The sequence below is a fragment of the Thunnus maccoyii genome, chromosome 2 (assembly GCF_910596095.1).
Source record: "Thunnus maccoyii chromosome 2, fThuMac1.1, whole genome shotgun sequence".
Taxonomy (NCBI): Eukaryota; Metazoa; Chordata; class Actinopteri; order Scombriformes; family Scombridae; genus Thunnus; species Thunnus maccoyii.
This window is the reverse complement of record NC_056534.1, coordinates 37,377,909-37,393,646: the sequence shown is the minus strand read 5'-3', so window position 1 is coordinate 37,393,646 and position 15,738 is coordinate 37,377,909. Positions and strand designations below refer to the sequence as shown.

The following is a 15,738-nucleotide window of genomic DNA, read 5'->3' as shown; positions in this document are numbered from 1 at the left end:
TTGAATTAGCAGTGAAAAGTGAGGGAGAAAGTGGAAAAGTGATGCTGTGTTTCCTATTATTGCAGGATGGCGGTTGACAACGGGGCCGAGTCCCTCCGCCGCGCTGTGAACACACCAGTGGAATTTGGATGGCGGAGGTGCTGATGATGAGAAATATGAGAGAGGAAGACACAATATGCTGTTGTTCCACACAGTGTCATCGTGACCCAAGGGCACACACACACACACACACACACACACACACACACACACAGTATGTAAATATGCTTTTCTTTTATAAATACAGACTCATACTCATCTGTCCACACATACACACAATTAGAAACACACACTTTTGGCACTCATACACAGTGAAACAAACACACACACACACACACACACACACACACACACACACACACACACACACACACTCAGACAGGCTATTGTCAATGTTCATCTCATATGGAAATATTTGTAGTTAGTGCTGCCAAAAGTGGAAGTGGATGCGAGTTGGCTGTTTGAAAAGCTGCAGCGCACTCGTAAAGTTCCGCACGTAATCCAGCCCAGGTGATGTGTCAAAGGTCAGACTGAAGCCTCGCGGGTCAAATGAGTCAGAGCAGTCGTCACGGTGAGAGATACTCCCTTCAAAACCATGTCAGATTTTTTTTCCCGCTCATCTTCCCTGTCGTTCTCCACCGATGAAGCTCAAACGAAGCATCACATGCAGCTAAAATTGATCTCAACCGTATTTGGATTTGATTATTTTCTACAACAACATTTTACAGTTAGAACGCTGAACAGCTACATCACACTAATACCAACTGACTTGATTGATGATATTGTTTGTAACATTTGTGTTTATGTTTCTATCTTAATATTATTGATCTTTATTTCTGTTTGTGAATTCCTTTTTTCTTGTGTCTTCCTCTAAAATAGGCAAAAACTCTAATATAAACTTGATTTAATTTATTATTAATTCGTTATTTCATTTAAATCCAATTAAGTCAGTGGATGTAAAGTTTTTTTCTTCTTTCACAACTGATTGGAGGTTAAAGGAAAAGTATAAAGCATTTTCTTTTATAATCTTCTTTACTCGTTAATTATTTAATGGTTTTATTAATTGATGTATTCAGTAATGTTTTTGATTCGTCTGATAACTTTCTTCTGCTTTTTGTCAATTTTAGGGCTCCATACCACCATCACTCATTTTTAATGGAGATAGGGGGACAAAAATATATATTTTATATTTTATTTTATCCAATTATTATCTTTTCATTGATTTATCTTTTGCTTTTACTCTCACATTTTATGTTTGATTGGATTTCCTGTGTTCTAAAAGGAATCAATAATTGTTCCAAAAGAGAAGATCCTCTAAATAATCATTAAATGCACGAGTTAACTCGCTTCTCTAGTTTCCAAACTTCTGAAGTTAAAGACATAATATGTAACTTTTCTGCATTCAAATGTCTAAAAATGATTAGACGTATATTATATATGTTATTGAGATATGGACTTACATATCCCAAATGTTTCCAACAATGTTCAAACCCAGAGAAATCTGTAATTTTAATAAAGGTAATGGTCCATTTCATTTTGTCACTTGTCAATGACATCATATCCCCTTTACCTCCTTTACTTGATATAACTTCCAGGGAAACATGGGAAAGACCAGCTGATACGTCAGAGAGTGAGAGATTTCAATATGGATTTAGTTTACTGCGATGTGCTACTATCACGAGTGGCTCACGCCAGCCACCAGGCTAATGCACGCAGTAAACTCTGTGTACGTAATGGTAGATTAACGTTACGTTAGCTAACGTTACTTGCGGTTATCTCATTAGAATGAATATAACTTTCCTCTAAATCTACCTCGTCCGTGAACATGATTTCACCTTTCTTCTTTTCTTCTTCTGTCTGAGTCACATCAGATCGATTTTCATTGGCAGTAGTGGTTGTTTAACAACGAAGACAACAACTCCCATGATCCCACGCTACGTCATGACATCATCAAACTCCGTCTTTTGTTATTGTTTTGATTGAGAGACCCCTATCGGCAGCAATTATATACTGTGCCTTTAAAATGACCATCTACGCCTCCAGCAAAAATATAAAATGTCTACCAAGCTTCTGCACACAGCTCATAAAAACACACATATATATATACAGTAATAATATATCTTCAGTATGAGAAACACACACACACCATATATATGGTCCTACATCAAAAAACATATCATACTGCTCATTCTGAGGAATGACGATGTGGTGAAACATTATCTCAGGTTCTTATATTTAACAGTGATTCCAGTACTTCATGAGAGTGTGCTGCTGTGCCACTTTTCTGGCTGCTGTTCAACTGTTGATGTGGAATGTACAGTATGTGTGCAATCAAGGAAACTATTGATTGAGCCCATTATGCTCTGATTAGCCCACTGACTGCTCTCTCCCTCCGAGCTCAATGAGTCTAATCTGAGACAGGAGACAATAAAGGAACCTCTTCTCCTCCCTCCCTCCATCCCTCTATATCCTCACCTCCCTCTGTCTATCCACACTTTCCTCTTTTTTTTTTTTTCTCCCACTTCCTGCTATCTTCCCTCCCTTTTGATAACGGGGTCTTTGATTTCACCTTTTTCTTTAAATGCAGATGAGAGCGAGGAACATTGTTACCCTCACACCTGTGGTCGTGGCAGATATATCCTGTTTGGAAAAGGCTTCACTAAACACCCTATAATCCACCCCTTCGTCTACCCTCTACCCCGCCCTTATCCCCCCCCACTAGACCCCCACCCCCCTCTTCTACCAAACCAGGAAGTGTGCACAGGAAACAGCTGTCCCCTGCGTCCGCCACTTGCCCCTGGCCAGGTGCATCCTGGGAACGGAGTGATGTGTGACCGTCGTCATGTGGCTGACACTGTACGAGGTGCCGTTACAATAATCAGGATCACCATGAACTTTATACAGTAAGGAGATAAAAATAATCTCCTTGTATTTACTCGGCTGGAGCCAATCTGAACTTTGAAGCACATTTTTGTGGGGGAAAAAAAATACAGTGTTTGTGCCTCGATGATGAGAACGAACTGAATAATTTATGCTTGATCTGTTTTGAGGTGAAGCATGTGACACAGTTGACTCACCAACGAACTTAACTTTGTCTTTATCTGTTTGAATAGAATCAACCTTCTTTTTTCTAAATGTGTGGCCCATTTCAGGCGTTTTTTTTTTTTTTCTTCTAGTTTTGTTTTCAATACTCTTCACCTGCTCAACACTTATCTTTCTATTATAATTTATTATCAATATTTAAATAAATAAATAAATTTGTTTGTGGTGTGATAATCTTGCTGTAATCATGTTCCTCTATTTCTTTTTTCCACTTGACACACAGTAACCCCTTAACTCAACCTTTTCTTGATTCATTTGAATAGATGCAGGTTGTTCCTGGTAGGTACTTTTTTCTTGATTCTCTCACATTTTAAGCAAGAAAAAATGTAATTGTCCAAACTTTGTCTTTCTCATCTACAAGACTTTGATCAATTTTAATATCTTACAAAGCATTTAAAAATCAATCTGTTTTTTATGTTAATGGTTTTTCCAGTTAAAGGAACAACATCAGTCAGGTGTTCATATGAACAGTGAAAGGGGTTTTCCTTGCTGTAATCATTCCTCCTGTTCATACTGGCTATTAAAAGATCCTTCAAATGTGCTTTCCATGGAAGTGATGGAGGCCACACGGTCATTTAAAAGTTGTTGTGAAGCTTCTATTCAGCTTCATCAGTCTGAGTTAGTCATATCAAGTGGATATCTGACACATTTACAGTCTTTTTAGCATCAAATTCCCTCTTTGTGTTTCCCTTTTGAGCTGCGGCACTTTGGCAAAAAGACTGTAACGTTGAAAGATATCTACTTGATTTGACTCATTTGGACGCTGAAGCTTCATATTAGCTTCTGATAAACTTTTAAATATATTTTTGCACAGAAGGAGGACTGTGGATTTTGTCCCCCATCACTTCCATTGTAAGGTCATTATAAAGGGATCTTCTAATGGTCAGTATGAACAGGAGGAATCATTATGGCAAGAAAACCTGTTTCGATGTTCATCTGGGCACCTGACTATTGTTTTAAGACAGACTTGGAAAACTGTGAACCTGTCCTTTAAGCTTTTGCCACCTGAAGTTTAATCAAACACCTGCTGAGTGCTGATGAGGTGATCAGGTCTATGTCAGGTTAATTTAAGCCGGTGAGATAAGATTCTAGGTGGGCATTGTAAACACATCCTCACGGTTTGTCCTAAACCATAAACTGAAACTCTTCTTGTGTCTGTAGTTGGATGGTTAGAGGTTTCCAGGACAATCAGGGCAAAAAAAAAACATCTCAACATCTGTTGCAGAGGAGTAGAGAGCGCCTGTCCCGGCCAGCGCTTGCAGCATTGTTTGTCACTTTCTCCATGAAATGCACTGCGAATATTGCCTCAAACAATTAGGTTCCAGTGATCCCTATCGCCCGGTACACAATAGTGTTTACATGACTTGGAGGAAACGTGGCCATGGAGCCCACTTTGGGGAGTGTGTTTGTGTTTTCATGGGCAAGCGCATGTGTGTGTATGTACTCACTGTATGTTCATATGGCTTTTATGACTTGAGGGTTCATACTGCACCCTGCAAATGTGAAAAATATTAGTATCCTATGAATACTGCTTTGAAATTAGACTTTAGATGGATATTGTTGTGTTTGTCAGTTTGCTGCCTCATGGCTCTTCTCTGCTTGTGTTACTGTTACAAAGCAGTTTGGCTCAGTCAGGTGACCTATCGATGATGTCTTTAAAGCAACTGACTTGAGAATTTGGGGAAATGAAATATGTGGTTAGTTGCTGTTTGGTTACGTAGCTCTTAACATTTTAAAGGTCCAGTCACAACACACAGTGACACAGTGGAGTTCGGCCATATGCCTTTACAAAATATTGAATATAATGCATTATGTTTTTTTAATTCTAGAGGCTTGGCGACGCTGTGACCACTCACAAGGCTAGTTGGTGTATTACTGTAGCTGGTGAAAAAACTGCTAACACGCTAACCCACCAGGATCAGAAGATGTCTTCGTGCTTCATAACTGTCTGCAAAGCATTCTTCTTTTGTGAAGCTGTTTATACTCAAACAGAAGTAGGTTAAATAAAAATGGATGGTGCAACACAGTAAAATCTACTTTTACTACAGCTTCCTCCATTTGGGATTTTCCGTCTCTCCTTTCCTGCAAAGGTTCACACTGTCAGGAAGGCTTGCTATTGCTCAACCATGTGAGTTTCTGTGTCAAAGTTCATCAAAGTTGAATTTAACGGCAAAAACTCGTGCAGGTTTTCTCCACCCTTGCAAGCAAATCCACTGATTGGAGCGATCCCACTGAGCTGAAATGATTTCATGTCTTAATTCTGCTTCCAATGTGAGAAATGTGTGTTTAGTGTGTCTGTAACCGTGACACAAAGACTCATAGCCGTTAATGTCATATTTTGTTTGGTTTCATAACTATAATTTATCAACTGTTCAGTGGTTATAAGGGTTTCTATTTTCATTTCTCACCCACACATGCTGACTGGCCAAGCAATGAGATCAATTTTTGTTTCTGCAGGTGCACTAACACACACACACACACACACACACACACAGACAAACGCTCCCCCATCGATACTTTTATTAAGCTGGGTTTTTTGAGGTAGCCAGGAGGAGGGCGGCTCTCAGATTAAAACAATCCTCTCTTGATTTCTTCCTCACTCAAGGGAGAAGCGGAAGCTGTCTGTTATCGTTTGTTTCTATTATTATTCCCCATTTACAGTTTGAGCGTTCACACAGGGCCTTAAATGAGAAAGTCAACCATTTGTCTTGTGTCTTTTCTCTTTTCAGGGAGCTGCTCAGATAACTGTGACCCTCGGAGAAGTCAGGCTGTTCTGGTCAGAGGGGGGAAACCCAAAACGTATGCTGATTTATTTTCTACTGGCTCAGAGTTTTATCTGATATCAACATCCTTTTTTGAGCAAAAACTCAGCTATAAGTCTGACTCATCATTTTGTCAATTCAACAAACTGTAAACTGCCAGGAAGCCAAAATACAAGAAAAAAAAGACAGAGGTGCTTATAAACATTTACAAATATTTAATGATAATTTGAATGATAATCACTCACAATGTTACTATAGAACAGTTTAATGTTCATCATTTATACAGCAAATACAGCAGAAAATGTATGTATATGTAAATGTAAATACTAAAAAATAGTTTCACTGCATATAGACACAAGAAATGGACATGGAGAAAATAATATGTCCTGACTTTCTAAGATTTCTTTGCCAAAAATGTCAACAAAATGAAGCGAAGCTGCACTCCAAAAACCAAACTGCACAAAATGAACAACCTTTAAAACTGTAACAGACAATACGAGACTGTGACAGTATTAGATCAAATTACTTTGAGCATTTAAAGCACAGGAAAATCTAATCCCAACAGATTTCTCTCTGTCCCTTGTGTAGCTTTTTATATATTACAGGCAAATTCATGCAGCATCTGCAGGCGCAGAGGTGCCACTGCAACATTATTATAGCACACAGAGTGCGATCAACTGGAACCACAGCTGCCGGACGCAAAGTAGTGTGACAGACCGATAGATGACACTGTCTGCACTCTGATTATACATGGACTATTGTTATTTCAGCATATTCACAGCCCTGGCAGTTATTGTCTGTAATGATGATGATGATGATGATTCACATTGGTGGCAATGTAGAATGAAAAAAACAAACAATAATGATGATGATGAAGGTGATGACAGATTTCTCGTAAAGTTGCTCAGCAAACTGCTTTCTTTCCCAGGACCTAGAAGGTCACGTAACTGTAAGCCTTTATAATGTTTGTGTTTCAGTCTGTCTAAGAAGGAAATGACTGCAGGGAATGTAAAAGAGGCGTTGACCCTGAGGTTCAGAGCGACACGCCGAGAGAGAGAGAGAGAGAGAGAGAGAGAGAGAGAGAGAGAGAGAGAGAGAGAGAGTTTGAGATGAATTGAGCAGTAATGTGTGAGCACAAAGGACAGCAGAGAGACAGTGAGAGAGAACATGTGTGTGAGACGGATCCAGGAAGGACGTTTGCGAGCTCTTGGAGAGGAAAGTAACCATGATGACGACTTGTGTGTTGGTCATCAGTGACACAGGTGCGCTCTGATGTCATAACAGAAAATCTCCAGTCAATTGAGTCCGATGAATGAATTCATGTTTGCTCAAAGCTCACTTTGCACTTGACTCACAAATAATCTTTTTTATTTGAACAGATGTTTGTTTTCAACATTTTAAATTACAAAACTAGCTTGTAGATTTTCTCTGTCTGGAGTCTGATGAATAAAGACCTTTTTGTGTTTGTATAATGTTGTTACAAATACATATAGTGAATATTAGCACTGCACTATTATGCACTGCACTATGATTATTTTCGTTATTGATTAATCTGCAAATTATTTTCTTGATTGATCATTTTGTCTGGCCAGTAAAATGTTGGAAAATAGTGAAAAATGCTTGTTTTATATTACAAACTGTCAATCAATTTACTATATGACAAAGAAAAGCATAAGATCCTCATATTTGAGAGGTTGAAACCAATGAATGTTTTTGGCATTTTTGCTTGAAAAATGATCAAAATAGTTGCGGATTAAGTTTCTGTCAATTAATCAACTGAACATTTCAGCTCTAGTGGACAGGATGGGCTTACATTATAACCTTTAATAAAAGAAAAGCTTCTCTCCTGGTTTCATCTCTGCTCACCTCTTTTATTACATCTATTTGTCTCAAATTAAATGATTATTTGTTGATAAAGCTGCTACAAACACATATTATTGGCGATTCTTTGCTTGTAATCTGCCTGTTAAAAGACAAACTCTAATAGCAGACGTTCTCAAGCAAAGACTTCAGGTAATTCCCCAAATGACTGTGTTATTTGTGGAAGTGTCTGCGTATGTACATGTTCTGTATGTGTGTGTACATTCATGCATGTACAACTTGGCATGCGTATATGTGTACAGTACATCGTTGTCTGTTTATCATATTGTGATATAAGTACAGTTGCGGATATTTTCTTGGAAACAGTCCAGATCCCTTCAAAGTCTGGGACTGACCAGTCTAGTGTTATGTATGTGTGTGTATGTGTGTGTGTGTGTGTGTGTGTGTGTGTGTGTGTGTGTGTGAGAGTATGAGAGTATGTGTGTTGGTATTGGTGGTGGTGGAGGAGGAGGAGGGGTTGTGGGGGGGGGGGTGGGGGGGGGGGGGAGGTTCCTTATCTACAGGCCACAGGCAGCTTTTGAGGCTCTTATCAGCAGCCACCATATTGTACTAGCACATCCTCTTGTCCAGCAGGGAGCGGAAAACTCTCCTTGCAACATGGTTCCCTCTCTCTCTCTCTCTCTCTCTCTCTCTCTCTCTCTCTCTCTCTCTCTCTCTCTCTCTCTCTCCCACCTCACATTTTGCCAGTATCAGAGCGCTCCGACTGGCAGCCAGTTAGAGCATTGTGTCTTCTTGGCGAAGAGAGTGAGAGAAGGAAGGGATAGACAGGACGGTGAAAGAGAGAGAGTGAAGAAGAGAGGTGAGAATGACATATGGACAGGGGGGGATGGCAGAGACCTGCACCATCCGTCTCCATGCTTTGAGTGTGTCTTCGTTCAAAGGAGCAACTTCACAACAACAAAAAAACAAATGTGTGTGTTTGGACTGACTTTCGGTCTCGGTGTGACTTCATATCTTTGTGAATATTTTGGACTGTCATTTTTTTTAATTTATTTTTTTTTATATTTAAGAATTTTATTTGCAGGGATTCATTTGAGTATTTGGAGTGTTTGAACGGTGTCAGACTGTTTGGCTCCAATTCTGATCTCAGAGATTGACAGACAGGCAGTGACAGGCTGCAGCAGAGTGTGAGTGACCTGAGGAGGAGGAGGAGGAGGAGGAGGAGAAGGAAGGAGGAGCAAGAGAAGGAGGATGTTAAACACTGAGGTGACACGTGCGTTCACAGATCACTTGAACTCTGACGGATTTTGCATGACAGACAGAGAGAAGCTACACTGGGTGCCATAATTTTACCTGTGAGTATTAATTAAATTATTTTATTTATTTATTTTTTAATTTTGAATACAAATCTAGAGTATATGAGGCTGTTTGCAGTCTGTAACAATTATTTTAAATAATAATAATAATAAAAACACATCTGACATCAGTCACTGTCATATTTACAGCATGTCTGTATGTAAATCTAGTGATATTGGTAATAATGTCACTTATTGGTTGTTGGAAATTGGCAATAAAAACATTTAGTGATTTAGTGATGAGCAGAGGAAGATAGAAATTCAATATGAAATCTACCAGAATTCATTTGATGGATGTTCCAAATTATTCTCCTAAAAGCTGAATTAAATTTGTGTGACAGTCTACTGGTTATGGTAAAAACACAATCATTTGTGCATTTGGATAAAACAAAAATTAAAAAAATAAATAACTCAAGGTGATTATATATGATTTTTCATGTGAGTATTTATTAAATACATAAAATCTAATAACCAGTTAATCACTATTCTCAAAAATATGTCATTATATTTAATGAATTAATGCAAACTGCTCATTATACAGGAGGATATATGCTTGATTTGACTAAACATTAAATGCTATATCATCTGTATTTCTACAAAATATATGAGATGTCATTGTTGCTTTGTTTCTTGGCAACTGCAGCAAAATCTATCCTGAAACGGGTGCAGCTAATAAGCAAAAACATCCACGTAACACTGAGTGTCAGACACCAAAACCTTTTAAATATTCGTCTGTTACTCTCTTTCCTTGTAGCTTCTCTAGGGTTTCATTTTATTTAAGATGTTAAATACGGCTGCAAAATTTAATTATTAAAAAGAAACTACCTGTAAGTGTCGTCCCTACATCACTGCGAAAGAGGGAACTATTCAAAATAAAGTCATGACTACTAGAAAAGACAAAACAGGAACAACTAAGATTGCAAAACCTAGAAGAAATAATGAGTCTTACGCCTTACCAAGCAGACTACAAACAAATGTCTCCCTCCTTGAAGAAGTAGCACAACAGTACATTTACCCGACAACAGCTGCAGTAAGAAATGAATCTGTAAATTTTCATGAAATGTTGAAATTGAAAAATTGCACTCGTGCAAAGGTTGACCTTCGGGCACATTTTCACATCTTATTGCCTTTTCTAAATATACACCAAATATATATCCTGTGTGCTTCTTTTCTTTTTCTTTTGTTCGACAGACTCTTTGATATCAATCCAATCTTCAGCGGCCTGGGACATGTTGAACGCTTAAAAGGATTTTGACTCACATCCTCAAAATACACACAGACAGACACATAGACAGTCAAACTCATTAAGAGCTGCCGCTGGGGATTCTCGTCAACCTAGAATCTGCTGCTCAGGATGTACTGCAAGAAAAATACAGACATCCAATTCAAATCAAACCGCAACAACCACCCCAGCTCCACGCCGCACCCAGAGGCGACACTGTAGAATTAGCCCACTATAAAAGGACTGCACGTTGAAGTGAAGGAGTGAACACAGGCGTCTACCCACACTCCACACACACCTACAATCACACAAGTAAAGGCGAGAATGATGGGTAACAAGGCTGGATCAGTGGGAAGGTGTAGCTCCGTTGAAGGCAAATATAACATGGACTGATGGATAAAAGACTCACATACTGACCCTGGTGTTGAGAAGAACAACTGATGGATTTCAGTTGTTGTTGTTCACTTGTTGTGAGGTAGAGCAGCAAAATATTGCATAATCTGCAGGAAAGCGGAACAAAGGAAAGGAAGGGTTATGAGTCGCCTTTATGGAAAAGACCCATATGCTTGGAGAGGAGAGGTTTGAAGGACGAGCTGCAGGTGGTACACATGAACATACTCTCATACACAGACACAACGGGGACGAGACACACTGACACACACGCCGGGCGGCTGAGTGTTTAAGGAGCTTGGAACTGACAGGGTTTCTCCCAGAGACTTCACCACCATGATGGAGAAGGTTAACTCCACCGGCCTACCTGCCTCACCACCCAAACTACCTCGCCCCTCCTCTGCCTCCTCTTCCTCTGCCTCCTCCCCATCCTGTACCTCCGTGGAGCAGCACAGTCCCCTCCAGAACCAGGCTGCAGCGTCTTCGGACACTATCAACAGCCCACATCCTGCTAACAAGACAGGGCACAAGGGACACATGGATGTCCCCGCTGGCAGCTCGATTCAGTCCCCCAGTGCCACAACGACAGTGTTAACCAGTCACCATGCAGATACAGCTGCTGCACCTGAGCCCATCGTCATGGAGACGGAGCAGAAGGAGGAGAAGCATGGAGAACCGACCACTGCCGCCGCAACCCCTGCTGCTTCTGCCACCAGGTCCCCAACACTTTCCTCTCCACCTCCACTCCTCCCAGCACCAGCCAAGACCTCCCCGTGCCCACTCCCACCTCCAACCTCCTCTGCATCTTTCCCTCCGTCCTCATCATCCTCTCCTCTTCCTCCCCACATTCCAGTCATCAGTCTTGGTCACAGCAAGCCCCCTCTCCCGCTCCCCAACACCCCTTTGACTGCTTTACACCCAATTCCCAACCTTCTGCACGGGCCCCATGCAGACCTTCGCCGCAGCCAGCTGACCTGTTTGCCTGTGGCCAGTCCTGGAGGCCCCGGAGGTTCTGGAGGTCCAGGAGGTCCCTCTGCTCCCTCCCCAGGGCCCCTGTTGCCTCAGCAGTACCTGCCTGCTCACGCCTTCTTCACCAGGTTAGATTTGGTTTATTTGGATTTAGCCATTAGCACAGAAGTTTCCTAACTTTTTGCCTTTTGTACTTATTTGTGACCCCTCGTCACACATTGCAGTGAGGAGCTGAGAAATGTCAATTTCCCTCTGAATGTTTAATTCAAACCGTTTTTTGAAGCCTAAAGAGATAAAACTATCTAGTGCAACAAGAAAAAAGCAAAGACTTGAAACTATAAAATACTACAGTCTGGTTTCCTGAGATGTTACTCGTAATAATAATGCTTCTTCGTTGGTAAAACCAAGTTTCTGTTTCATATGAAACCTCAACTGCTGGGATTTCATGACTTCCCATTGTGATTAATAGTAATCTGCTGCACAGTTATGCGAAGTTGACAGCAGGATGTGAACTGTTATGAAGGCACCACACTTTTCTCACACTGAATTCAATCATCAGAATATTACTGGTTACCGAACACGAGTTGCATCATTGAATGTTCTTATTATAAAAACCCTGAAGATATCACTTATGAAGCTACATATTTACTTTTAATTGCAGCTAAATTTAGAAGGCATATACGGTACGGTACAAATTAAATTGACAAAAGGCTGCAAAACAGAACTCTTAAAGCTCTTTTTGAGCCCCTGAAATTGGCAACTTTTAGCTTATTCTAATGAAGAGAAGCAGACGTTATCAAAGCCCTCCTACTGTTCTTCTACTCTGTACTCGAAAAACGATTTTCCAAACAGCTTCTCATAGTATAACAGAGGAGTATCAGCTACAGTATGTAAAAAAGTGGGATTTTCCACAGTGGCTACATCTATGGCTTCCTCCATCTGTCATGGTGGTCTGGGAATAAGCTTCCCTCCCCACTTCTCTCTGGTCTGTTTGTAGCAAGAAGCATTGATCTATTTCATCACCCTGAAGTCGAAACAGCTAGTAACCAGGCTTAATGAGACCGGGCTAAAACTCTGCATGCACACTCAATCAACGCCACCAACATAATCACGTCTCAGTTAATGGCTTCCACCATCTTGGTGTTTGCTTTCTCCATCCACCCTCCAAGATTTCTCTCCATCTGGAGTTATTTAACAGAAGACAAGCCGGTTTTTATATTTTGCCAAGTTTTACTGTCTATGCTGATTGAATATGCAGTTACAAACCTGTTACATTTGCATTAATTGTACTGTATTAAAAAAAAAAATCTCTTTTTAGTTCTTACCTGGGTCCCTCAGGAGGAAGCTATGGTGTCATTGCCAACAGCCGGATCAAGAGAAGACCCTCATCACACTTTGAGATGGAGATCAATGATTGTGAGTTTTTGTGCTTCTAAATAAAGAATCAGATGTTGCTATTAGTGCAGCCACAGTGACAATAATCTTTAAGGTATTTATAGGATGAGGACAGTGTTATTCTTTATTTTCTCTTTGTCAACAACCAACAATGCATTAGTCTGTCTCTCAATACTTCCTTCTCCCTCTGTGTCTGTTGTTCTTGCCTTCAATGCCATACGTTCCTACTACAGATGTAAATCTATAAAAACAGGTCATGAATATATACTTTCCTCCTAAAAAGTAATTTCCAGAAACAGCAGGGCACTGTAGTATTTAGCAAATGTTGCTGAAATTGGAGTAAACAGTGAATTTGTAGGGGACTATTTTCAGTGGCGGAATAATTCACATTTGGTGGGCTAGTGAGCGTTTACGTCAGCAGGCTGATGTATGAGGGATTGACTGAAAATAAACTACACTGTCCATGTTCATCATAATGAGAGAATATGTTACCCGGGGCAACAGTGTGGTTCATTGATGTATTTTTGGACCACAATGGAGCTCTAAGGCACAGAGGAATAAGCTATATTAGGCTTTGGCTAACTTATTCAGAGGATCAATTTATTGTTGAAACTGATCTTGTCAAGATAAAATATAGAATATGACCAAACTCTTCTTTTAAAACCCGCTCACAGAGTGTGTATATGTGTCTGACAGGCCCTCCTCAGAAACTTGCTCGCCGCGTCTTCACCAACAGCCGCGAGCGTTGGCGACAGCAGAATGTGAACGGGGCTTTCTCCGAGCTGAGAAAACTCATTCCCACACACCCACCAGACAAGAAGCTCAGCAAGAATGAAATCCTCCGCCTGGCTGTGAAGTACATCAACTTCCTGGTCACTCTGCTCAATGACCAGGCCCAGGACAAGAGCATGGACTCGGCCGAGGATGGGGCTGAGGACGAGAGCACCACGGCCGGATTGGACAGCAACAAACTGAATCCTCTGTTTCGGTGCGACACTCCTCCTCCGTCCCACACTGCTCCACCATCCTCAGCCCGTCCCTCCTTGGCGGCAGCCCGCAGAGACAGGGACTCAACCGATTCAGTCATCGCCCTGGCGAATTCCCCAGCAACATCCAGCTGCTATGGTGACACGGACAGTGAGGAGAGCTTTGGGGCTAAGACCTCTGTGGTGACCCATGGCATTCTGGGAAAGGTTAAGGGTCAGATAAGGATGGTGGCAGCCACAAATGATGAGCGATGACACCAAAAGACAGCATACAAAAGGTGTGCAGCCACTGGGAGTTTAAATGCCACACTGACGGACAGGACGGGACACACAATCGTTGCCAGATACCAAAGTGTTTGAGTCCAAAGAGCCTGTGTGGTTGTCTCTTCCACTCAGTGCTCAAAGTAGTGTGAATAAGGGAGGGGTGGATTTTTGGTGATATTTTGTAGTTTTAATTAGTTTAAACTCTGTTTTCCAGTGATGTGCAAACACTGAGTGTGAGGCTCTGTGTTTTAGGTTAATTGTGCTTTGGGTCAGGTTGAACCTCAACAGAACTTGTGTGTTTTATATCCAAACAAGGTCACAATGTTCCTGTGTTGAATATTACATCTCAGTGTCAAATAATATGAATCCAACATGGATGAATTATGCAAAACAGACCAATCAGATCATCTCAGGCTGGATTTACATGGCAACAAAATGTTGATTTCTATGTGTTCATAACAAAAATCTAATAATCTTTTCTCATTGAGGACTTTCAAGATGTTGAATTATCCCTCTGCACCCATGAAAATGTTAAATCTTTCACAGCAGGGTTAATAACCTGATGTTTGCTTCCAAATGCAGCCTAAGAAGTTTACATGTAAATAGTCAGCATTGTCCCAGTACAGTTAAGGTAATTTAGTTTAGCATGTGCTATATTGTGCCCCAGTGAAATGCATGAAATGCATTTTATTAATCGAAGTTGCAGTTCTTAATGTTCCCGCTGTTCTTCTAAAAGTTCCTGTGGTCAGAGAAGCAGCGCCGATGGTCCCACCCTGACATTGTGACACACTTGTACCAGACAGAAATAAAGTGTGTTTTAGTTTGCTGTTCCTTATTTGACATCCTCTTATTGCGCTCCAGAGACTGCTCTTTGTCAGCACGATTTCTCAACACATCCACATATTTTGCCATTCTCTGCTTAGCGAATGTTTGTGTATCCTCAGTGTGTTCAGTATGAATCTCAGTAGATGTTCACGCTGGTCATCAGATGTTAAACGTAAAAATGGAGATTTTACAGATTTACAAAAGAACAAAGCATGTTTTTAGTAGAAACACACATCTTATAGGGCTTACTGTAACTCTCGTCCATAATATGTTCATAACTCAACACGCATTATCTGGGCTGAATAGTCAAAGCCAAACTCCATGTTGTTAGTTTGTGCTGTTCACCAGGATGACAGATTGATAGTTACTTTTAACAAGGGAGCCATAAACAACACCGGTTAAAAAAAATAAAACTAGTGAGTGATGTGACACCCTGTAGCCGGATATAACTGTTCGCTGACATTACACTATGGCAACCCCATCCATGGAAAAAAAACAGCATTCATCGTTATCCCGTGAAGTTTTCCCAGGGCAGCAGATCTAGGTGGGAACGTTGCACATGCATTGTACATATTTCTTTACGTCCTGGTGTGTGTGCATACTATGTG

The 15,738-nt window shown here is 40.7% G+C and overlaps 1 protein-coding gene across 2 annotated transcripts; it reads left to right on the top strand.

The window, feature by feature from the left end:
- Window positions 1–359: 359 nt before the first annotated feature.
- Window positions 360–15,275, top strand: lyl1 (LYL1 basic helix-loop-helix family member). Of its 2 annotated transcripts, XM_042423007.1 has the most exons (6): window positions 360–610; window positions 5,871–5,940; window positions 9,010–9,079; window positions 10,271–11,788; window positions 12,979–13,076; window positions 13,752–15,275. In XM_042423007.1, the coding sequence occupies exons 4-6, from the start codon at window positions 11,028–11,030 to the stop codon at window positions 14,294–14,296; spliced, it is 1,404 nt and encodes a 467-aa protein (XP_042278941.1). In that variant the 5' UTR covers window positions 360–610; window positions 5,871–5,940; window positions 9,010–9,079; window positions 10,271–11,027; the 3' UTR covers window positions 14,297–15,275. The 2 variants fall into 2 exon arrangements, with proteins under 2 accessions (XP_042278941.1, XP_042278932.1); XM_042422998.1 differs by lacking the exons at window positions 360–610; window positions 5,871–5,940 and adding an exon at window positions 8,439–8,695 and having other exon boundaries at window positions 8,795–9,079.
- Window positions 15,276–15,738: the final 463 nt, after the last annotated feature.

Excerpts from the sequence above, each read along its gene's own strand:
- lyl1 (XM_042423007.1), top strand. The coding sequence starts at position 11,028 with ATGATGGAGAAGGTTAACTCCACCGGCCTACCTGCCTCACCACCCAAA. Across the intron at positions 11,789-12,978 it reads GCTCACGCCTTCTTCACCAG|TTCTTACCTGGGTCCCTCAG; the intron begins GTTAGATTTGGT and ends ATCTCTTTTTAG. Across the intron at positions 13,077-13,751 it reads TGAGATGGAGATCAATGATT|GCCCTCCTCAGAAACTTGCT; the intron begins GTGAGTTTTTGT and ends TGTGTCTGACAG.